This window comes from Lissotriton vulgaris, chromosome 1_1 (genome assembly GCF_964263255.1).
Source record: "Lissotriton vulgaris chromosome 1_1, aLisVul1.2, whole genome shotgun sequence".
Taxonomy (NCBI): Eukaryota; Metazoa; Chordata; class Amphibia; order Caudata; family Salamandridae; genus Lissotriton; species Lissotriton vulgaris.
Window position 1 is genome coordinate 1,815,193,757 of NC_141685.1, and position 24,287 is coordinate 1,815,218,043.

Here is a 24,287-nt window from a genome sequence, read left to right on the forward strand (position 1 = left end):
GTGGGAGGTTTCTCCATCTGGCCAGGGTTCTCTCTCTTTTCCCACTCTAATTAGGTTCCAGGCCAGGATATCCTTTATCTGTTTAATTATATTTAAACCTAGATATTTCATTTCCACGCAACCTCTATCTTCCCATCCATCTACGTTCCACACCATCGCTTCGGTTTTAGTGGTGTTTACTAAATAACCTGAGATTTCCCCTAATTCTTTGGTGAACTGTTCCATCCTAGGTATTGTGGTATCTGGGTCAGAGGTATATATTATAAGAGGTCTGCAATTAGGGCTATTTTTCTATAGAAGCATAGTGAGTGAATGGGGATTATCTGGTGATCCTTCCGCAGAAGCTGAGCTAAGAGTTCAATGTAAAAATCAAAAAGGAGAGGCGACAGTGGACAGCCCTGCCTCATACTTCCTAGTGATCTTAAACAGCACAGTCAACACTCCATTTACCAGAATCTTGGCTTTAGGGCTTTGATACAGGTTTTTAAATGGCCTTAATATAGCCCATACTAATGCCCATTGACTCCAGAACCGCCCATAGGAACGTCCAACATGCTTGATCAAATGCCTTGGCGGCATCCATAGTGATTACCACCAAGGGAAACGATCTTGCAGTTGCTAAATCAATAATCCCAATCAAGGACAAAGTCAATTCCTGAATGTGTCTCATAGGAACAAATCCCTTCTGGTCTATAGGGATTAGCTGAGGTGCTACCTACGCCAATCTCCTTGCCAAAATGCCGGCATAGGTTTTATAGTCTACATTTAGCAGGGAGATGGGCAGGTACAAATCCACACTTTGAATCCTTTGTGGGTTTAAGGATCAACGTAATTATGGCTTCCTTCTATGAGACTGGGATTTCTTCCTCCCACTTGTAGACTGAATTAAACAAAACTGCCATATGATTATTTCTTCTACAACGGTCTTGTATACCTCTCCTAGGAGAGAGGTAAGACCTGCTGCTTTTCCTCTTTAGATGTTTAATTTGTTCTCCAATTTCACCCTCAGTTATTTCAGTTTCTATTATCTCTCTGCCATTGCTTGAGAGAACTGGGAGGTCTAATTTATCTAGCCAATTTTTTACTATACCTTCTTCAGGTCTAGTTCCCTCCGTGTATAATTCAGAGAAGAGGGAGACCAGACAGGCCTTTATCTAGTTCATTTGAAATGTCCCCCTGGGCATTAAAAACTAGTTCACAAATACAATTCCAGGACCCCTCAGCCTGGACTTCCAGGCTAACAGTGAGCCAGCATTCTCCCAATACTAGAGTAAATCCATATTACTAGTCACCGACTTCTAACGGCACTTGGAAGAGGCAAGACTTAACTGTAGGTTGACTCTTGAGACCAATTGTTTAATTAAGGACTCTGCATTTTGGGAGGGATCAAGAGACTGCATCTTCATTCCAGTTCCCAAACTCCCTTCCCGATACTTCAGTTCAGCTTAATCACATTTATTTAGGTAGGATGTATGATTTTGTAATAGCCCTCGCATATATGCCTTAAAGGCATCCCATATTATTTTTAAAGGAGCAGACCAGGCATTCTCCCCAAAAGAATCCTTAGTCCTTTCCCTCACAATGGTAGGCACCTCTGACTTTAGTAGAATTGATGTTTTTAAGGTCCATCTTGTGCTTAAGCCTGCTCTCACCCCAACAAATGTAGTGCTTACCGGGGTATGATCTGAGATATGGGCTGGCAAGATTTATATCTTTTAGTTTCCCCGTCCATACTCGGTCTACTAATAGGTAATCTAATATGGAGAAGTGGGAGTATCTTTTGCTGTGGAAGGTGTAACCTCGTTTTTGCCCTTTTAACTGTCTCCATATGTCCACGATCTCCATTTCATAAACCATCTGCTTCAGGGCCTGCCTTGTTCAAGGTGCTGGAGACTGTCCGCCAGTCCTGTAGGTGGATTTATCTAATGATCTAGTAGGGTATTAAAATCTCCTCCAATAATAATAGGAGTGGAAACTTCACCAGTATATAAATCCACCTGCATCTGCTATTAGCTGGTCATCTACATTAGGCCCATAATAGGCCGCACATGTAAATACCATACCGGCACATCTTAACGTTGCTATAACACACCTTCCTGAGCTGTCAGTTTTAGAGGTTATTAAATTGATTCCGGAGGCCCCCCCCCCCCCCCCAATCAATATAGCAACTCCCTTACAATACTCCACTTGATCCGAGACTGCGTAGCCCTCAATCCACTTTATCTTGGCATACACTTCCCTACTTCCGCTTGCAGTTATGTGGACATGGCAGCCGAGAGGTAAACAGTCGTGGACCGCCGGAGTGAGGAGCGCATTGGACTGAGGAAGATACTGCATAGTGTTACATCAGGCACCGATTTTGAGATTGAAGCCGGGCTTGTACCTAGGTCTGGGAATTTAAGTCTACGTAATGAAACCGACCTGACCACTATACTACTAGGATTAAGAAAAGATATCAGCTCCAGATTTCAAAAGTCGGAAGCATACCAAGCAGATATACAAGCTTCTTGCACTTCCTTGGCACAGAAACTGGATGAAGCTGCAATACATACTAAAGTGCTGGAGGAGAAAGTAGAGATATTGAGACATGACATTTCTAAAGCGGAGTTTATCTAGTAAGGGGCGATGGTAGCGTTTGTAGTCCTTTACTAGTCACTGTTCAGAAGCATCATATACAAGGCTTATATGCAGATATGGGTGGCCTTTTAGGCAGTTTGGATTTTCAGAGAGGCAATTACTCTAAAAATCGAGGTCTTACTAAAAGGTTACTTGTTTTCACATTCTTGGAAGCACATCAGTCAAACATGCATCACTTCAAGCCTGAGGGACGGTTTATGCATTTATGTATTAGTCCATACATGTCAGTTTTGCAGGGCGTCAGACATTGATTTCAGATGGGTATGCCTGAACTCCTGACTTAGTTTGGTCTCTATTGATTATAGGTTGCTTTTGAGATCTTCAAGAAAGACCCCCTTTCCAAGCATTATTTTCAGTTTTCACTCAAGTGAAGCTCATACCTTTCAGGTTTTGTGACACCATCATTCACAGTGAGAATGAATGCATTTGAGATTTTTTTTTATCTAAATACCCATGGTCCTAGTTGTGTGATAACCCGTTCTACTGGGCAATCATCATCAGTATCATCTCACCCCGCCCCCCCATCAGTATATTTGGACTCCTGAAACAGATGAGGAGAATGCCATATAGTACATGGTTGCCCAGATTTTTGCCTACAGAGCTTCACCTCCGACAAGCCACTCCTTGTTTATGGTGTGGTCCAGAAAGAAGTACTGGTTACACACATTGGGGCTGTAAAAGTGCTCCAGGGGTGCAATGGGAATGTGCCCACTTTATGCTTTCTAGGACACCGTGGTATGACAGAGGAGGCCACACAAGCTTGTGCATCCCCTTCTGTAATAACTATGGTGCAGGCACACAAGTTGTGCAAGCGCCATCTTTAGGGGGAATTTAATCATTTACATGGGAACACATTTCCATGCAAACAAGTGAATAGTAACAGATGTAGAGGGGGAAAACAAGCCCTTGCGCGGCAGGTTTCTGGACCAGGGTCAGCGGACTCGATAATTCTCTCGCCTCGGTGCCCACTCTGATCAGCGATCACACTCGGCAACTCTGGGCATTAGCTTGCCTCATCTTCACTAACGGCCCCACCAGACCACCGGGGATGCCTGGTCTCACCCTGGAGATACCCATTAAGGGACCATCTCTCAGGGAAGCCAGGAAGGGTTTCGCAGCGGTCGAAGCGCCTTGGGACCCTACGGGTAGGTAGTGCGCTATATAAATGCCAATACATACATACATGTAGGACACTACAAACCTGCCACAAAAAGGCTAACATTCCCTTGCAAGGCGATCTCTCTCTGGAAAATGCAGGTAGGTGCATCCTACAGAGAGAAACCAAGCAGCCAATATGTATTTCACTGAAGGGCCCGCCCCAAAGATAGCGTGATTTCACAGATGCCCTTAGGGCAGCATTCATAAAAAGGCACCGTGACTTGTTTAAAGGTGTGCAGTGATACAAACACAGAAAGTATGCCCCATTTGTAGTATGGCCCTTGGTGTTTTGATGCACCAGCCATCTAAAAACAAACATAATCCAGCCACTAGATGGCATGACGAGTACAGCACATGAAATTTAGTCATACTAAGGGCCACTGGAATTATGCTGCAGGGTCGAGTAAACTAGGCTGCAAGAAAAGGAAAATTATGATGCCCATTCTGCAATAGTATTTGTTGCACCTCATTAGCACCCGTTTAACACTCAAATATACCAATAGGCAAAAAACATGACCAGTCCAGCTTTGCACAGGACCTTCCACTGGCGGCAACATGTTCCTGCATTTTTCTTTAGTAAATTTTGAACCGTTTGAGCTGGAAACTTTTTGGGGTGTTAAAATCTGCAGATTATGCTGCAGATGGATTCTGTGGCAAAAGTGGCAATTCTACAATCATGCGAAAATCGCTGTGCCGCAAAAACAATTCCAATGGCCCTAGTCATCCTACTAAAGAACCACTTTGGGTGAAATTCCTGTAAAACATGTTGAAACGACAGTACAGGCTGCTCCCTGAAGAGTATGATGAATGTCCAAGTAAGTTAACCCTCCCCTGCAGCCCTCCCCCCCCCCCCCAATGCCACAAAGAGGCTCTTAGTACAAAAGACCAAACCTTTATTTCATGAACACCACCCACAGTGGTGAAAGTAACAATATAATCAGTCAACATTAATTCATAAACAGCCTCAGAAACGTTAGCCATTCAAAAAACCTTACATTTCTCACTCATACTTAAACAAAACAGTTCCCAGTGTCTGCGTCAATTTGTGATGGAAAGGACTGCAATACCTTTAAAATACCAGTGCAGTTCAATAAGGCTCAGTAAATCGAAAGAAAACTGTCGTAGTGGAACAGCATAACGAAACAAGTGTGGTGTTTTGGAACATTTATTTGTTCACATGACTGGATTGAACATCATAAATAGTACAAATTTACATTCTGGTGGAATGTTTAAAAAAAAAAAACTTAAAAAATCCTTCCCCACCCCAACATTTTACAGTGAAACCGTATCCATAGATCCCCGCCCCCTCCCACCAAGACACTCAAAATTCCAACGGCGAGTTCAGCATTTACAATTCATCCTTCACATCTGTGGATTCCTGTTAAAGAAGAAAAACTCATTAGCCAAGGTTTCCAGCAGCAAAAATCCATTCTATAATGCCAAGGGTGTTAATGTTTAAACGCTACTAAGGAGAGCTATTGCCTTGATAACCAAGCAAAGCAATTCCTTTGTGTGTTCCAAATCATATACTAGCATTTACTTTCCAAAACACCATTTGTTTAGACCAATTTCAAACTACATATATAGTCCCATGCAAAACAATCACAACATAAAAATGTATGTATCTTAGTACTTTTTATTAAAAGAAGTTCCTAGACGCTGACTATCCCCTCAAAACACAAAGATGAAGGAACCTTGAGAAACGCCAAGAAGAAAGAAATATCCTCGTGCAAGCAAGGCCAAGAACAAATAAAATTCAAGAATGTTCTAAACGAAGCGTGTCGCCGCTAGGCAATAAATAAGTAAGTGCATACTGGGGCAGATGTCTATATACATCAGACATTAAAATTTAAATGTGAAAACTAAAAATATATATTGCTTTATATACAGATTCTCCGATGAAATACAGAGTTGAAGTGGAGGTTCATCATTCACTGTGACCCCCAGGGATATATCTGGTACCCGAAAGATTGAATTTAACAATAATGTAAGATCTGTTTATGATCACTCACTCTAGTAGCCCGCTAGTAAAAAGAAGTTCTTTATACAAGTATAACCCCATTAACTGTATGAATTTAATTTTAGAAAGAAGATTTGATGTTTTTAAGCAATACCGTCCTGAGGAAAGTGTTCTATAAAAACGAAGCACCGAAACGCGTCGACATACGGATTTTTATATGTATAAATATTGTTTTATTGAAATGTATTGTGTAATATGTATTGATTTACAGTGAAATTCACCAAAACTGAACTATGTTGTTATGAGGAATATGTATGATTGTTTTTAATGAATTGTTAACAAATCGGCATCTATTTCGGAACTTCTTTTAATAAAAAGTACTAAGATACATACATTTTTATGTTGCGATTATAATGTTTTGCATGGGGCTATATATGTAGTTTGAAATTGGTCTAAACAAATGGTGTTTTGGAAAGTAAATGCTAGTATAGGATTTGGAACACACAGAAAGGAGTTTTTGCTTGATTGTGATATTTCCCGGTCCTTTCTGGGAAAACTCTTTTTAGAGCCATTGCCTTGATAACACCTCTAAGTGTGCCACACTGAATGGGACTGCTAGGACTTCAAACGTTGTTTGAATATATACTGCTGAATGCCATGCTGAAATCTATACAGTTATATTCTTAAAATGTTTTAAGGAGGTGTCAAAAGAAAACTGAAAATCCAAAGAAAGCTGCGCTTCTATGGGCATCGTACAGTGCTTTTATTCAACTCTCCCAGAAAAAGGTGTTTGCGTCCCACATTTAGAGGACAGTGGCTAGTACAACCCATTGTAGGCAGAAATATCAGACTGAGTAGCAGGAGCTAACCATGTGATCTTTAGTTGGACAGCCATTGGGGTATGTCTGCGATGCAGCTCACCTTTGGTACTAAAGGCAGAAGTGCTGCGTATTTCCCGGTTATAAAATTAAGCACTCATCCAAGTACCCCACGCTGGTGAAGCACAGCATTTGTGGGCCAGAGTAAATGAGAAGTAAACTTCATTGGATTCAAACCGCTTGCAATCTCCAAATATTTGGTGATTGCAAGCGGATTGAAGCAAATGTACAGTCAGACTGCCAGGGAACGACAAACGTGAATGAAGACCCTTAAAATAGCTCACACTGACCTGTGCGTCTTTATCTGGTTTGGAGTCTGTCCGCTCATCGCCCTCTGCTTCCATGTCCAATTCTTCTTCATCATCATCTGGTTCTCCATCATCTGCTGGCTCTTCAGGTTCCTCTTCAGGCTCCTCCTCAACCTACCAGAGGGAATACAGCACATTCGTAAGTTACATTTAATGGAGTTCACCACTTGGCATGTTATCACTCCATGCAGGCCAACGACCCAGTGCTAAACAGAATTAATCAAGACAGTAATAAAACCGTAAAACAGTTTGCATAACAGACGAAGTGCAGAGCATGAGCCAAGTCAGATTAGCCCCTCCAGCCTACATCATTTTACACTCACTACTTACCTTTGCATCAAGGTCTATGTTTAAGCTGAGCCGAAGCATTCTTTCAATTCGATCTCCGTATTCTTTGGTGTCTTGCAACTGATAGCCAGATCTTATTGTTGCAGTTTCAAAAAGGACCACAGCAAGGTCTGACACAGTCTGGTCATCTTCATTTTCCTAATTAAACAGGATTGGTGAATGAAGTTATCAAACGGCATAAAGTGGTTTCAGGCAAAGGTGGCAATTTACATTTCTTTAACCTCACCTTGACGCGCCTGAGCATATCCTTGATTAGAGGATGTCTGGGATTCACTTCTAAGGTCTTCTTCTGGCTAGCATAGTAACTAAAAAGGAAAGCAGAAGGTCGAACACTGATTAAACACTGGAAAAGACTTAATGTGCTTTAAAAATCAATGCAATACTGAATAAACTAACTTTTCGCACCGCTCCTATGATACTAGAAAAGAATATTTATATGACAATAAGAATCCGCACACTGATACTAGGAGCACCGAACTGTCTTGCATGGGTTGTAGGGTCCCCAAGCAAAACTAAATTTCTCTATTAATGGCACTTAATCCTGGAGAAAAAAAATACATGCAATATACTTTAAGTTAGATTGAAGGTAAAACTTCTCCTACAATTGTGAATCATGCATTCTAACCAAATTCCCTCAGGCTAGCCACATTGCTAGGACTGCCATTATAGAGGCTTGCCCTTCATGCAATTGAAGTTGTCTGGAGATGTAAGGAGGTGCTGAAATGATGCAAGGATGAAGACTGAAAGCCATGTCCTCCAAATCTCAACTTCTTTATTAGTCTACAAGGTTAGCAGAGACAGGGAAATGTTTAAACATGTAAACCAAGGATTTCTTCCTAGAAAGGTATCAGGCAAATATTTTAGACTACAAACTCCTCAGATTACATTTTGTAAGTAGACTACCTTTCTGGTACTGCCGGTTAAATTGGTTTGATAAGTACCTTACAAGGAGGTTAACTGTTGCTACTCACGATGAAAAAAAAACAAGCCTCAGCTCAAAAGTGCCTAATGGACTGTTGAGTAAAAAGTATAGACAGACTTGCCAAAATGAAATTGTGCTTAGACTGATCATAGAATTCCCATCTCTACAATTGTTTGAGAGGAAACTGTCAGTCTTCAAAATATGCATAATATTAACCCGTGTTAAAGTCCCTGTTTGTGCACAGAAAGGCAAATTCACTGTGTTCACTTAGAAGTGTATTAGGCCTCAAAAATACAGATGGAAAAAAGGCCCATTGCTTTGTGTATCTAAGATAGAATGTTAGTGTATGCAGAACTGCCACATCTTCGGTCGTTTAAGCGATTTTCAGGCCACACCCTTGGCTGGAGAACCTACACAGAACACATTAAATGGGCTGGAGAATTCCATCCATGGAAAAAAAAAAAAAAAACATTTCAGGTGGTGACAGAAGAGTGCACCCGAAAGGATTGGATATGGAAGAATCGATCTAATCAGTTTCACACAAAGGAGACCACCATTGTCTGCAGCACTGATCCACCATTCATAGTTCAACTGGTAAAAAACATGTCAGTCATGAGAACTAGATGGGCACACTGGTATAAATGCCAGTGTCCTTGGGATATAAAAAAGCTAGGGCATCGCTAGTTAAGGCATCCCTAGGTTTAGAGGCTGCAGCGACTCAAGAATGGCACAACTTTCACAAACATGGAATATGTATGGTGGCTCGCACAACTGTCGAATCTATTGAGGAAATGCATATTAAGCTATATTGCACGCAAAGTGAGCCGCACAGCTTTTCCAAGCCATACAGAGGACTTCCGTCTCAACAACTAGCTATGTTAGTTTGCCAAATCATTTGGATATTTGTAGCTTTATGTGAGATAACACATTTAATTTCCTTATTATTCCCCAATGGATGGAAAGAGGAAAAAAAGTCACATACTTTGTGGATATGTCTTTCCCAGTCTGATAGGCCTGTGCTTTCATGATGCGTTCCATATTTCCAGACCATCCGTATTGACTTGCCACAAGAGCACAGGGAGAGTCAGTTAAGCGTTGAGAAAGGATGGCTTTTTCAATCTAGAGGGGGGGGGGGGGGGAAAAAGATGGGAATTTAAAACAGAAAGATAGTCTACCAATCAAACATGCTCAATGACGTCACTTTCTCAGTATCTTCTGAAGTCCATCAGATCTCTAGGGAGATTAATGCAGTTCCAAAACAGGATTACTCGTCCAATAGGCCATGGACATGTTAGCATAGCTAAGATAGTCAGCACTAACAATTCCCATATTGATTAGTTCAAAACCCCAAGAGCAAAGTGCAGTATATGTAGCTAGAGCCCGTTTTATGATTAGCACATATGGCTGTGAAATAGTCCAAAGTTAAACCATCAAAAGTTGCCAAATTTCAGACTGAACTAGAACAGGTTCATTTGAAGAGCTTTCAAGCACCTAAATTGGAGTGTATGAACCAGAGTCAATGACACCATAAGATAGAAGGCATTCTTATGGAGGCAGTACATTTCTAGTTAAATCAAGGTTCAAAGGTCAAAATCTGGAACAGTGCCGTATGGTAATATAGTTCCTCCCAATCAATGCCCGGCACTCATCCTAACAAGGGAATACAATAATGGTTTCCCACAGGGATCCCTGAAACTTGGAATTAAGCTAAACGTGTTTAACAGCCAAGAAATGCACTGGACAGTAAAAGAAAGCTGCAAATTGCTTATGTGTTCCCAATGAGGTTGTCGACTCTGGAGAACCAACCACACCATGTCCCAGCCACAATACTCCCAAGTGTATTTATTCTGCCAGCTACAGAAGAGGCCAAAACAAAATCAATTTTTCACATTGAACAAAAAGGACCCCAGTTTAAACTAGTTATCTTTACCAGGAGTAAAGAAGCAGACGCAAGCCTATATTTAGGCCACCTACAAAGTAAACTGTGGATACCTACTACGGGTTTTCAAATGGGATTCGCTCAAACCCCCTAGTGATCAATGATCACCGCTACCACCATCACCAGATCAGCTTGGACAAAGAGGCGTACTTGGTACAAGCTTAATTGCCATTTTTGGTAGAGTAAAGGTTAAGGATTTGATCTACATCTTTAAAGACTGCTAAAACCCCACCCCTTTTTCTAGACTTAATTGAACAAACATTGCATAGGCAACAGGAACTGCTGGCAATTCGGAGCTCAGTTAAATTGGTATCAAGGCAGGTGCTGGACCCCAGGAAACATCACACAAGTTTGGCATAAGAGATACAGCTAGCAGCGCAGTCGGTGGGGTGGAGGGGACACGCATTAATCAGGCACTGAACTCCAAAGCTTTGCCGGTCTGATCCCCTCCACATCCCAATACTGTGGTAAATTGGGACCATGGAAAGGTTTTGTTCTTTGTGCTAAATGGTTGTGCTTATTTCTCTTCCCAAGTTAGACCACAGTCTTTCCCTGTACACCTTGCTCACCTTTCCATCTCATTTACCTTCTTACTCCTACTGTTCACCATACCAGTTTCATTCTTAATTTGGGTGTGGCTAGGTTAGCCTTAACATGAAAATATCAACATGGCACCAGCTGGTCTGCATTGTGCAGGTCAAATGTAGGGTTTACTTTCACTTGGTTGAACTGGTATACATAGCTTCCTTTTGTGGATTAATTTTATAAAAATTATTGAACCATAAATGTTGATACTGGTGTCCAATGCACAGCATGAAATCAAAAACATACTGCAAACTTGCATCAAAAGTACAGCGTCATACCTTGTCTTTAAGAGCCTTCTCCTTCATCCAGTTAAGAAGGGGTTCGTAATCCTTCTCTAAAGCTTCACGTGCCTCTTTGGTTTTCTCACTTTCATCAAACTTTATACCTTCCTTCGCAACGTTCTGGAATCGCTTTCCATCAAACTCTGGGAGGGCCTGGATGCAGTATTCGTCAACAGGCTCAATTAGAAAGATGACTTCATAACCCTTCTTCAGAAGGCGTTCAACAAAGGGAGAAGATTCCGCCTATAAAGACATTCAATAACACTACATTACAAATACTAAAATATATGTAAGAAACCACCTATCCGACAGATGTAGGAAGAAAAATGTTCAGCCCCAATGCACCTACTCCCCCCCCCCCTCCCCTCCCCCGGAACCATACTTTTGCTTTTCAGGATGGACAATAGATTATAGCACAAGGATTCGCTTGCATATAAAATGCTAATACTGTGGTTTAGAACTTGATTAGAGGGTATAGTCATCAATTTAGAGCCATACCTCCTTCCTGCTAGTTCCAGCCATGAAATAGATTTTGTCTTGTTTTTCCTTCATGCGTTCTACATACTGCTCCAGACTAGTGAGTTCACTAGAATGCGAAGATTGGAAGCGAAGCAATTTGGCTAGACGGGTTCGGTTGGAGTGGTCCTCGATCACACCCAGCTTCACATTAGTACCAAACTCTTTCCAGAACTTCTCGTTGTATTTGTCTTCAGCAATCTTCTTGATCATGTCTAGAGTTTTACGCACCAGCTTCTTTCTAATGACCTAAGATGTAAAGAAATGTTACCAATTGGCAGAACACTGCAATACATTTCATAAATCGAGAGGACAGGAGAAAACTAGATTCAGCAAGAAATAAATGCCTCAAGACTAACAATTATGTCCACTCCACCCATTACCAACATGTTTTCCAGTACCAGGTTGTTCCACTAGTATAATGTTTAACAACCCCAGTCTTGCTACTACCTTTTTAAACACCCCAAGGTCAGATGGCTACAGCAAGCAAGAAGGAACCAATTTTGTCTGGCTATGTGGAAAACAACCCTGTTCAAAATGGTTTTGTATTACATTAGGTGAATACATATTAGTAGTGCACCATCTAAAACTATATCTAAAGTCGTGAAATATTTTTTACTGCACCATCAGGCCTTCTGTTTATTGGATCCTTTTCAATAATGGAGTCCTCTAGCACCCACAAATAAGAAAGGAAATTAAAAAAATTCCTGACCAGGAAAAACTTCGACAACTTCTCCCCAGTTAGTTATCCTCCCAATATTTGATGGGTTGCCAGGGAAAGCACGCACAAACCGCATTTTCAAGCTTACTTAACTGCGAAGAATCAAGTTTTTCTCCATCTTACCAATCTAAACATCCTAGTCCTAGCAAAGAGGCAGCGCACTACTCAGTGGTCCGAGTTCTCCAATACTAATTAATGCTATTCATCAAACAGCAGCAACATAGTAAAAACTAAATTCAAGCACCTCTTTTAAAAGATGAGCGAACTTCAGAGAGACTGCATTACTTCCAAGTAAAGTATGCATGGTGATGCTCATGCTACAAGCAGCACCTCCTGGGCCAAAGTGGGATTTTTTTTTTTTTAATTTTTGAAAACCTTTATTGAGCATCAAGAAAAGAACAAATACGAGCCCACAACCAACCGGCCGGCCACGGATATGTCTGAAGCACCAAAGCATGCAATACGGCGACACAGTAGCATCTTATCACAAAAGCAAGCATTAGAAAATGATACTATCGGTCATAATGATACCGTGTCTCAGGAGTAATAAAGGTTTGTTTTATATTTTTTCTTGCAACCATTAAGTTCAACATTTGTGATTTTAGCATAAACAAAGTAACGAGAAGAGCGGAGTCCGTGCAGGCGTGACGTGACCGTAACAACACTATTATATGCAATCATCTACCCAAGCTCAATTCCTCCCAGGCGGCAGAGCGGCTCTGAATTTGTACAACAGGGTTACCATTACTAGCGCTATAAACCGTGTTCATCGCCACCCACCCATCAACAATCCCAAACACGGACCCAAGATATAGTAAAAGAAAAAGAGACGAAGGCGAAGAGAAATAAGAAAAAGGAGAAAAAGAGGAAAAACAAGGCACCATAGAAACCTAAATCAAGAAACTAAAATCCCATCCCCCAACCCCCCACCCTACACGCATGCAGAGGCTACGGCCTACCCCCCCCCCCCCCCCCCCCCCCGGCAGTGTGTCTGTCGCCCCATAAACCCGAAAATGCAGATCAAGAAGAGGAGGAGAAAAGAATAAGAAATATAACATCTGAAATATAGAGAGTAAGAAAAGATTATTCTAATCTAAAACTCCCATAAAAGAAGAAAAGTGGGGAGGAGCCCAACAAATATTAGGTCTCCCGGGCACCCCAGCCATACAACACCTCCTGCCCCATATACAATAACAAAAATAAACATACAGTACGGAATAAAATAGGGAGAGGCCTCACATATCACAAAAGCTCGCATTGAGGAAGTGTCCCAACCCGAATCACCACCCGCCAGTCAGATCCAATTCGTCATCCCCCCTCATGTGTATCAGCAAAAACAGTGAGCTGCGAGCGTATTATAAAGTGGGGAGAGTCACTACAGTCCGCGTCATTACACTGGAAAGAAGCGCTTCAATCTGAGACCCACCGGCCAGGAATGTACAATTCGCCATGGTAATCCTCTAACCCTGGCCAGTCCGCACACGTCCCTCCGGCCAGAACCCTCGTAGGGCAACCCCCAGTGGCAGAACAAAGGAACAAAATGGCCGTTCGACAGGGAGATGTTCCGAGACAAAATGGACGGGCCCCTTCTCGACCAGTTGCATGAACCCAACGGAGTGATGTTAATAGGTGCTCCCAACGTTGCAAGATAACATAGGACAGGAGCAGGGCCATCTGAGTGTGGGCATTCAAGCTAGCTAGATACAGCGCCTGCGGCGCCGTCCTCGAGGGCAGCAAAACCACTGCAGGGATCATGGGCTCCAACAGGGGTGGAAACAGTGTAGCGCTAGTGGAGAAAGCAGGCAACAAACAACGTTCGCTAACACTGCCGGAGAGCTGAATTATGGAGCACTCGTGCGGCAACAATGTAGCCCGGGCAGGAGTCAGGATAGGCAAAGTGTTAGTGAGGAAAGCAGACCGGCGGTGTAGCCTCCACCCTGGGCGCATCAGCCTCAAGACTCTCGCACAGCGATAGGGAGCCTTCACACATTCCTGCCCTCCAGTCGGCAAGTGCAGCAAGGATCGAGCCATACGTTAGAGCAGCCGGGGATTCCATCCCCTCCATTATCACAGGCTCGGCTCCCAAGTCGGTACAGTGCCCAGGGCTTCGCGGTACAGACCCATGCTGACCCGAGGCATCGTCAATAATCACCGCGCCCGGACCAGACATCTTCGAAGCTCCGCCGGGAGAATCACAGGGGTGCGTAGGCACAGCCAGCACAAGTCAAGAGGGACTTAGGTTGCTGCACCAGTCCAGGTCTTTTGGCAGCAGGCGATCCCCAAGAAAGCCACCCGTAGATAGAATCAGGCTTGTGGGGGAGCTGCGGTAAAGAGATGTCCGCCATCATGGGGGAGGCGCAGCGCACCTCACCTGTGGGTCCTGGCAACAGCGGCACTTCCGAGGACTCCCGGTCGGCAGGCACGCCGATTACAAGTTCAGGGCAGGCGCGGACATTACCAGAGAGTAACACCGGTCAGGACGCCAGGGTCGCTCCGCATCCGTCACCCCTTGGGACTCCAGCTGCCGCCAGCAACGCATCTCATCCTGGGTCTCAGACACGAGGGTAGAAGCGCCACCGCGGACAGCTCGATGAGAACTCAGGATCGCAGGCAGGGACACCGGGGGAACACCAGTCAATGCGGCGCACTTTCGCCGTTCTCCCGCTATCACTCAACGGCAGGATCAAGATCAGGATGTCCGTGCAGGGAACAAAGGCTCGAGGAGCCGACAGACTACACGTCCGTTCCCGTCGCCATCTTGGCTCCTCCTCAAAAGTGGGAATTTTAAAGACCCAAGAATGTGCTTACAGTTTCGAGACATAGATCGAGACAGGAAGTGGTTTGTTTTGCCAATAAATTTGGCGCGCTTTAGGAGTCTTCACAAAAACTCCTTTTTGGTTGACAAGGCCATGAGAGATTTAATATGTGAGGTCATAAGCAGTGCATTGAAGAGGCGCAAGTTATTTCTAAGGTTTTTTTTCCGAATTCTATTTCATAACAATGACCCTGTAACATATACATATCTATTTTTTTTCCAAACACTGACTTAGCTTACACAGGCATAAACCCCCCCACAAGAACAGTAAATCCATACAGTTTGAAGATTTGGCACCGTAACTACGTACTATTGGATATTGTAGGTAATCATAAAATGACACCCAAGTTAGGGACACTAGTTGCACCCATTGACTTAGGTGCATTTTAAAAACTGTCGACCATACAGAGAAGAAACAGACTAATCCATGAAGCATTAACTCAATTTTTAGAAAGAAGGCTCTTATTGTCCTCCTGGGACACTAGCAATTAATTAGGGCTACTACAGTTTTCAAACAAAACTTCTTTAAACAAATTTACCTTAAGCAGTTTATGCTGCTGCAAAGTTTCGCGAGAGACATTTAGAGGCAGGTCATCTGAATCCACCTAAAAACAAAAAAGTTATGAAATTTAAAGGTAAAAAAATATATATATATCCACATCACCAGTGACAAGTCTTCAAAGAAAGCCACCTCAGAAAACTTACCACGCCTTTGACGAAATTAAGGTACTTTGGCATCATATCGTGGAAGTCATCAGTAATGAATACTCTGCGGACATACAGCTATTGGGGAGAGGAGGTAAAAGACATTTTAGGAACTGAAAAACACGGTCAGTCAGTCAATCACACTTAAAATGGCAGATATTCATACCTTAATGAAGTCACTTTTTTTAGAGCCATATTCATCAAACAGGCCACGAGGGGCAGTACTGGGAATAAATAGGATTGATTTGAAGGTGACCTCTCCTTCCGCAGTGAAGTGGATGTGGCCCATAGGGTCATCGCTTTCCTAATAAAATGCAAATAATGAGTATTTAATTTTAAAACGTTCGGGAGAGAAGAAATGCAGAATGTAGCATTAGACCTTCTGCATTAACAAGTGACTGGCTCCCATCTCCAACATGCAATGCGAATTTAAATACCAAAAAGATCCATCCTCCAAGTCAATCTTCTGTTTAAGTAAAGTTCACCTTTGAAAATGATTTGTAGAAGGCTGTATATTCGTCTTCCTCTACTTCCTTAGCTGGTCGTTGCCAAATTGGTTTGATATCATTCATGAGTTCCCAGTCCCAGACAGTCTTCTCAACCTGCAAACAAAGAAATGCAAGAGCGTACTTAATATAGCAATGGAGGACTACACTAAATATACAAGGCTAGTAGAATGGCTTTTCTATACATTATGGACACCAGCGACGGCTCGTGGAGGGAGTTTCGGTGGGGCAGGAGGGCGGGGAGGGGGAGGGGCAGGGCGGAGGTTGCTAAAAACCGGCATATGGATAATTGCAGGTAAGTAAACAATTTAATTAATAAAACGAATTTCGTAGCTCGCACTGCATTGCATTTTGCGATGCAAGGCGCACTACGAAATTCGTTTTATTAATTAAATTATTTACTTACCTGCAATTATCCATATGCCGGCTTTTAGCAACCTCCGCGATGCCCCTCCCCCTCCCCACCCTCCTGCCCCACCGTAACTCCCTCCACGAGCCGTCGCTGATGGACACAAATGTGATGAAGAGATAGCGAGACAGCAAGACACTATGCTTGAACGGCACGTGCTATTTTTAGTCAACCGTTGAGTTTTGGCTGCTGGGAATCAAATGATGTAATAATTACGGGCCCAGTCCGTATAGTTCAGCTACTTTGAAAGTGGAAAAATGGACAGATCCCAGAGGGCATGTGCACCTTGTGAGCCATGCTCCTGCACGAAGGAAAGTAGGTTTCAATTCATTTTATGTGCTTTCAATTAGAATAGAGCACCTTACTGAACACACTTTAATAATTTCCTATGGTGGCTAACAAACGTTCATAAGCAGTTTAAATTTGCAAAGATTGATTGCATGGGATTGTCTGCAGGCAAACACTCAAAAACTCGAGCCAATTCCTGCAGAATTTTTTTTGAAGCCTCTGCAGTTTCCAAACACCACCAATAGAAACAGAGTTTACTAGCACAACGCTTGCAAACCCCTCTTGCAGAGCTAATTAAAAAATCCTCCGATTCTATGCACAGTTAGACCACATATAATCTGCCAGGCACCAATGCTGAAGGTGAGTCACACTACCATACACCAAGTAAATCCTAAAACACTCCTTCCGGTTTCTCGCTAAAAGAAGGGGCGGGGGATTAAATAAAAAAAAAAAAACTACACATTCGGCCTACAACTTCCCTACCTCTGCTCATAATTACATCTCTCATACTTACTCGAAGTGCAATTTAGTTACAAACCTAAAAATCAGATGTGGCAATAAAGTTCCTCATGCACCTAGGACTTCAGTGCCCCTTACTCTTAATTTCCTAAAAGGCTGACCTTTAACATTACTTACATGAGTACATGTAGAGCCATGAAGGCCCTAGATAGAAAATAGTTCAACCTAAATTTTTTTGGGTCATGGCAAGGAAAGCCTTCTGAAACAGTCAGCAATTAATGTTATTCCAGGAACAATCATCTCTTTTGGGGGGGCGCAAAGAGTTTAGCATGTAGCCACCGAATTAAAAAAAAAATTCAAGGTCTTAAACTTATAGTGGAGCCTTTTCACCCCCCCCCCCCCCCCACGCAAAAAAAGCCAAAAAATACCCAACAATTGAATTTTCAGGCTATAAAGAAATCATAGATAAATGGCAGCAGTCGTTTGGGGTGATACGGAAGGACGTCATGAAGGTTGAGGCAAGTGGGACCATTATAAATTAACACAATACATGGGAAGTTTATTTTCGGTTAGTTTGTTGGCATGGTTGTTAGCATGGTAGCCTAGCTTAAAACTTCTCTCGAGAGTACAACGCATTCTTGCTTGACCTGTAGGGCAGTACTTCATGCCATCATGCCAAACCTTTGTTGAAAGATTTAGGCTTCTGGGACGAGACCAACAATTACAGTGACTCAAATGGGCTTTAGGGGTGCAAGTAACCGCATTGAGAGCCTTAGACTATTATCTGTGCTAACGAGATACTAAAGGTAAAGAAATGCAGACTACTGCATGGCCCTTGATAGGGTTTACCAGACAATACTATGGTCAAAACTAAACATCGGGGCATGCTTCCCACACTGGTGTAGGCTGTTCAATCACTGTACTGGGATAGAGACTAAACATCCTCAATGTCCACACAGCAAGAAAAAGCAAAGCCCTCAGCATTAAAGCAGATGTGTCCTTCTCTCCAGCCAACCTCCTGCTTTTCAATTTCTAGATATCAGACCTGATCAAAGCCACTTAGACCAACGGCACGTGTCCCTTCAGTCTCTGCAATATGCAGATAGATCACATAGGGCTCCCTATTTTTCGTCATGACCGTCTGTATTTATCCATATTTCTTTTGCTTTTTTATCTGTAGTTATCCATATTCATTAAGTGCTTAGTGTAAAAAATAAAGCTGCAATAGGTATATTTCCATTCTTATTTAACCAGCAAATCTTTAGTCGTGTTAGAATGGCAAATGACTATTAACCATTTAAAGTACAATACAGTCTAAGAAATCATTTGCATTGCAGAATACCTCAAACAACGGTACTGCTGTAGTTATTTAAGCTTCATTGGGAAATAGTTTTTATTTTTTTAACTCCCCTGCTGTCAATCTGCACAGCTACTCACCTGGCATGGATGACTGAAGGCAGTGAAAACCTCTTTTCTGTATCTTTCCATATTTAAAAATAAACACAGACAGGGAAATAGTTTGCTCTGTCCGTATTTATCTGTAAAAATCAGTAAAAACGGAAAACTGAACCTTAATCACAAATCACACAGGCACGTGGTTTCTGAACTCTACTTGAAGGTCCTGCATAGGTTCAGTGAAACCAATATTCAAAGCATTAAGACAACTAAATTGGCAGTAGTGTGAGTCTTTAGCAATAAGCACTGTAAGCGGAAGAGTTGGCGGGGTGGCATAACAGCACATGTTCCAACCTATTAAGGTATCTTAACGCCCCAATTTAACCATCATTGTGCACTAAGACTAGAATTCAACCTGCAGAAACCTTCAGCGAAGTTTAAGCTCCAGTAGTCTCCTGCCGCAAAATAAAGGCTCACCCTCGGTCAGATTACCTAGCAAAGCACTGAATGCCGTGCAACTGCACCCTCTCTGGAACTTACCATGCGTGAGGTTCTTCCAATCTGGCCAGAAAAGCAAGCAAAATTGTTCTTTATCAGACAGAGGTCTACAGGTCCAAGAAACAATGTTTACAACGGGGGTGGTGGACCAGAAAGAAGCTTCAATAAAAACACACTACCAAACTACTCTTCACTACCTATATCTAAACTAATCAGACATTATATTCACATTTGTTTTGTATGTACTCCAGTGATGTAGTTCCAACATGCTTGGGCTGCTTACAAACTTCAGTTCATTTGCTGATGCTTCCATGGGTATGAACAAGAAACATGCCCCTGCTCTTTTAGCAAATGGCGGGCGCAGATCTGTATTAAAGAACAGGCTGCTACAGAGTCACAGAAGCCCAGACTTTAACATTGAGCGATGAAGATGCAAAGGTAATTGAACAGTGAGGTATATGAACGCACAGTGAGGCATATGAACGCACCCTGATGGTTGCAACATACAGATATGGGGCTTGCATAGTTTAGAGTCTTAAGGGATCACAATCTTGTATACAATTCCAGGTTTAGATTAACACTACAAACCAGTTTTATGATTGAAAGCAGGATTTTAATTGACAATAAAGGCAACTATGAATATACTAGCTTCATAGAAACTCTGCTTAACCCCTTCTCTGTGGCAGGAATTCTGCTGCAGTGCTATGGGGTGGGGGCCGCACGGCTCACCTGCGCTTGTGACGGAACCGTTCCATCACGCGCCTCGGGTGAGCTGTGCTAGTGACGGAACGGTTCCGTCACGAACGCGCCCGCTCAATAGAACGCGCCTCGCGCAGGCGCATCGAGCGGGCCGTGACGGAACGGTTCCGTCACTAGCACAGCTCACCCGAGGGGCGTGACGGAACGGTTCAGTCACAAGCGCCGAAGGGGTTAACCTGACCAAAGTATAAATATGAAAGATGCGTATACCAAAAAGGTTTTGAAGGCACACATACTGCAAAACTTCAAGTTTGATACTTACCTTTTTTGTTTTCGGCTTCTTTTCCTCATCTTCCTCTTCAACTGCAGCTTCTTCGTCAGTATCTTCTTTGTCTTTAGCTTCCTCCTCTTCGTCAATAGGCTCCTCCACAGTCTCAGTCTATGAACAGTTACAATTTATAGATTAAAAAAAAAAATTGTAACCATCAAATTACACCCTTCATTAAGAGTCAACTCTACGTTTATTGACATGCCCTAAATCAAGTAACCATTTATCAGGTGCAAAACTACCGTTTTCCATTCAAATTTATTTAAATTAGCAAATTCCACAAAATGAAAGTAGGTAGAGATTGGAAAGCGCAGTCAATTTCTAAAAAGGTAATCATGTTTTTTGTTCTCAGTTTCCCATTGAAGTTAAACATATGCCTAGATACTTCAGTCACAGAGTCCTACTCCAAAGCAGTTTGTATACAAAACCAGTACCCGGATCATACAAGTTTACTTAAGGCAAGCACGAAATGTAAAACTGAACTCTGTATATGATTAACCCCTTAGATTCTGATGACAAGCTCAGCTCGTCATCACCCACGGGTGTCGTGTGCTGATGACGAGCTGAGCTCGTCATGGTGCCACTAAAATGGCATTTTCCAGCACAGGAGGGGGAAAACGCCTAGCATCCAAGTGGTTGGTAACTGACCTTAAGGCAATACTCTTGACTGGCCTTCTGCCTCAATAGTTAGTACTACCATCCTCCCACCGAATTCAGTTGCAACCCCCCCCCGCCACACAACTGTCATAAAAAAATTACAACGTACCTTGCTGCTCCATACATATATGGGAAAGTTGATGAACTGAGAGTATTTCTTAACAAGGTTTTTAACAGTCTCTAGTTCCAGATAGTCAGAGGCCTCTTCCTTCAAGACAAGGCTGTAAAGAAAAAAATCCAAGTAAGAACAAGACAAAAAAAATTATACTACATGACTGCGAGCCCATTTCAAACTATAGCAAACTTCAAAGCGACCTTTACAGACTTTGCACAAGTCCAGACTGGCACATCACTCCGACACAGACACTTACGTGATAGTAGTGCCTCGTCCCAAAGTGTCACCACGGGGGTCTTCGATCACAGAGAACTCGTTGGAGTTGGACTCCCAGATGTGTTGGGTATCATTATTGTGCTTTGATGTTACAATGACACTGTCTGCGACCAAGAAGGCAGAGTAGAATCCAACACCAAACTGCCCAATTAACTCGGAAGATGACTGACTCTCGTCCTGCATGTCGGTGATCTTGTTCAAAAATTCACTCGTTCCAGACTTGGCAATAGTACCCAGGTTCTTTATCAACTCCTCCTTTGTCATGCCAACTCCAGTGTCAGTGACATGCAGCATGTTTTTCTCTTTATCACACTATAAGGAAAGCAAGTCATTGGTGAATGGTGTGGCTGAAGAAAACTCATTCATTTCCATAAACGTGCTCCCTAGTTCACAAGGTACTTCCAAGGTGCATGTGCAAAATAAGTCCATTGGCAGAACTGTACTAATTCCATTAGTTGGATGGCACTATTCCAACAGGGAATACGCTAACTGCTTCTGGAAGCCTGATTGCATCAAGGGAGAAAACTTTGGCATAGCATACACATTTACTTAAAAACTCACCTGCCACAGTCTCCCAGTGAACCCCTTTCCTAGAAATTATACACACAAGCAGGGGTGAGAGCAGGACTTCGATCCCGTACCAGACATTAAGTTTGACGACCCCCCCCCCCCCAGTAAGGATATTAAGAAAGTCTTTAACCTTACTGGAGGGTCTACTTTCTGAAGCGCAAGGACACAAGCCATTTGGAAACACATGGCTACTTTAAGATCATTGTTCAGGCTGTTCGGTACGAAATACATCTTAACAATAAGGTCTCAAAATAAATGCAGCACACCAATCAATGGGATTTTGATGTTCAATGGCAAACGATAGCTTACAAATGAACCCTAAGAAACATGTTTCAAAACCCCATGCTTCTGTACTACAATAAGGACTAGGCTTCTAATAAATGTCCTTAAGCCACACTGCCCATAGAGTTTTGGGCATAGCGCTATATTTTTTTACACTATACCTCGGCCACAAAAGCTTTATTTCATTAGCACTACCCCCACCGCAAACTGCATCCAGTTGCAACTGACACCATGTACATTTGACTCCCAAAAAGCACTCCCATGCTTCTGAAGCACCATTGTGTTAATACTACAAAATACTGGGCAAACCTCAGAATGAAACATTTTTTGGAAGGGGGAAAAAGATGCAGATCCCACTATCTTCAGCTGGATGTTGCTGGAGCACTTTCATCCCCTCCCATCCTCCCCCGCAGAGCACAAACAGCAAGGTTGCAGACTGCTCCAATTCCCACAAGTCAATTCAGTGTCTAAAGCATCTTGGATGAAAGGTTGACTGTCTCCTTCAGTTGCATTTATCTCTCATTTGTCGTACAGCACCATAGAACAAGTTACTTACCTTCAGTAACGATATATCTGTAAGAAACAGTAGTTCGTATTAGATTCCTTACCTTAGAATATCCCCAGGCGTCAGACTGGATCCGGACATTTTTGCATAGCAGTACCCTTGCGCATCGGTAGGCATTGTCTGCGGCTCCGCGTCGGTCGTTGGCGTCGTGGGAGCACTTAGACGCCGCCTCCGCGTGCTGACGTCAGTTCTTAGACACAGCTTTTCCGCACCAAAAACGCAGTCATGTCAAAAACCAACACTGGTGCCATTGAAACAAGGGCCCTGAAAGGGGATGACCTTAACCCTAGATATCGGTTCGCAGAACGGGGCGGATGGGTGGGGCGGTAAGGAATTTAATACTAACTACTGTTTTACAGATATATAGTTACCGAAGGTAAGTAACTTGTTCATCTGAAAGAAAGAGGTTGTATTAGATTCCTTACCTTAGAATAGATACCCCAGCAATACCAACCCCAGTGGTGGGTCTGCAAACCAATGATCACACCAGAAAGTCCTGGAGGACGGAACGGCCAAAGAAGCCATCCAGACAGTAGTGTCTTGAGAACGTGTGCAGCGAGGCCCACGTAGCTGCCTGACAAATGTCCTGCAAGGGGACTCCCCGACCCAGGGCAGTGGTAGCCGCCATGGCCCGAGTGGAATGGGCCCTCAGCCCAACAGGAGGCTCCTTCCTTGCCAAGGAGTAACAAGCCTCGATACACAAAATGACCCACCGAGAGATGGTTCGCTTGTGTACCGCCCGTCCCTTCTTCGTGCCAACGTAACCAACAAAGAGTTGGTCATCCACCCAGAACTGGCGTGTGCGATCCAAATAGAATGAGAGCGCACGTTTTGGGTCCAGACAGTGGAGCCGCTCTTACTCTTTTGAGGGATGCGGATGCAGAAAGAAGGTGGGCAAGGTGATAAGACTGCCCGATGGGAAAGGCCGTGAACCTTGGACAGGAAAGAGGGTCTTGTCCGCAACACAACCTTGTCCGGATTGACAGAAAGGAAAGGAGGTTTAGAGGAAAGAGCCTTGAGCTCACTCACTCTCCTGGCAGAGGTGATGGCAACCAGGAAAAGCAGTCTTCAAAGTAAGAAGGCGGATAGGACAGTTGTGAAGTGACTCAAAGGCAGTGCACATCAGATAAGTAAGAACCAGGTTCAAGTCCCACTGAGGCATCACGAAGGGAACAGGTGGAAACGTGTTGAACAAAGATGGTTGATCAGGCAGCCTCAGAAAGGCCGAAAGGGCAGAAAGGTAGCCCTTGCCTGCCGGGCAAGAGAAAGTAGGAAAAGAAGAACCTCAGAAAGAGGGACAGAGAGAGGATCCACAGCTTTTGCTGTGCACCATGCCACAAATCTGTTCCACCTGCAGGCGTATACTGACCTAGTGGAGGGACGCCTGGCTGCCAGAATGATATCGCAAACCTCAGGAGGCAAGTCGAAATGGCCTCAACTGTCGCTGCTCAATCTCCAAGCAGGGAG

General features: G+C 43.2%; 1 protein-coding gene across 1 annotated transcript in view; it reads right to left on the reverse strand.

Annotated features, from left to right (window-relative positions):
* Nucleotides 1-4,944: 4,944 nt before the first annotated feature.
* HSP90B1 (heat shock protein 90 beta family member 1) overlaps nt 4,945-24,287 on the reverse strand; it is a 33,569-nt gene continuing 14,226 nt past the window's right edge. Inside the window, exons 5-18 of the mRNA XM_086919168.1 lie at nt 21,384-21,715; nt 21,122-21,233; nt 20,350-20,466; nt 16,259-16,375; nt 15,940-16,077; nt 15,774-15,851; nt 15,608-15,673; nt 11,515-11,781; nt 11,014-11,259; nt 9,194-9,330; nt 7,516-7,594; nt 7,272-7,427; nt 6,924-7,055; nt 4,945-5,173 (exon numbers count right to left, since the gene is read on the reverse strand). Coding sequence (XP_086775294.1) covers nt 5,144-5,173; nt 6,924-7,055; nt 7,272-7,427; nt 7,516-7,594; nt 9,194-9,330; nt 11,014-11,259; nt 11,515-11,781; nt 15,608-15,673; nt 15,774-15,851; nt 15,940-16,077; nt 16,259-16,375; nt 20,350-20,466; nt 21,122-21,233; nt 21,384-21,715 — 2,007 coding nt within the window. The 3' untranslated portion in view covers nt 4,945-5,143. The remainder of the gene's footprint in view (nt 5,174-6,923; nt 7,056-7,271; nt 7,428-7,515; nt 7,595-9,193; nt 9,331-11,013; nt 11,260-11,514; nt 11,782-15,607; nt 15,674-15,773; nt 15,852-15,939; nt 16,078-16,258; nt 16,376-20,349; nt 20,467-21,121; nt 21,234-21,383; nt 21,716-24,287) is intronic.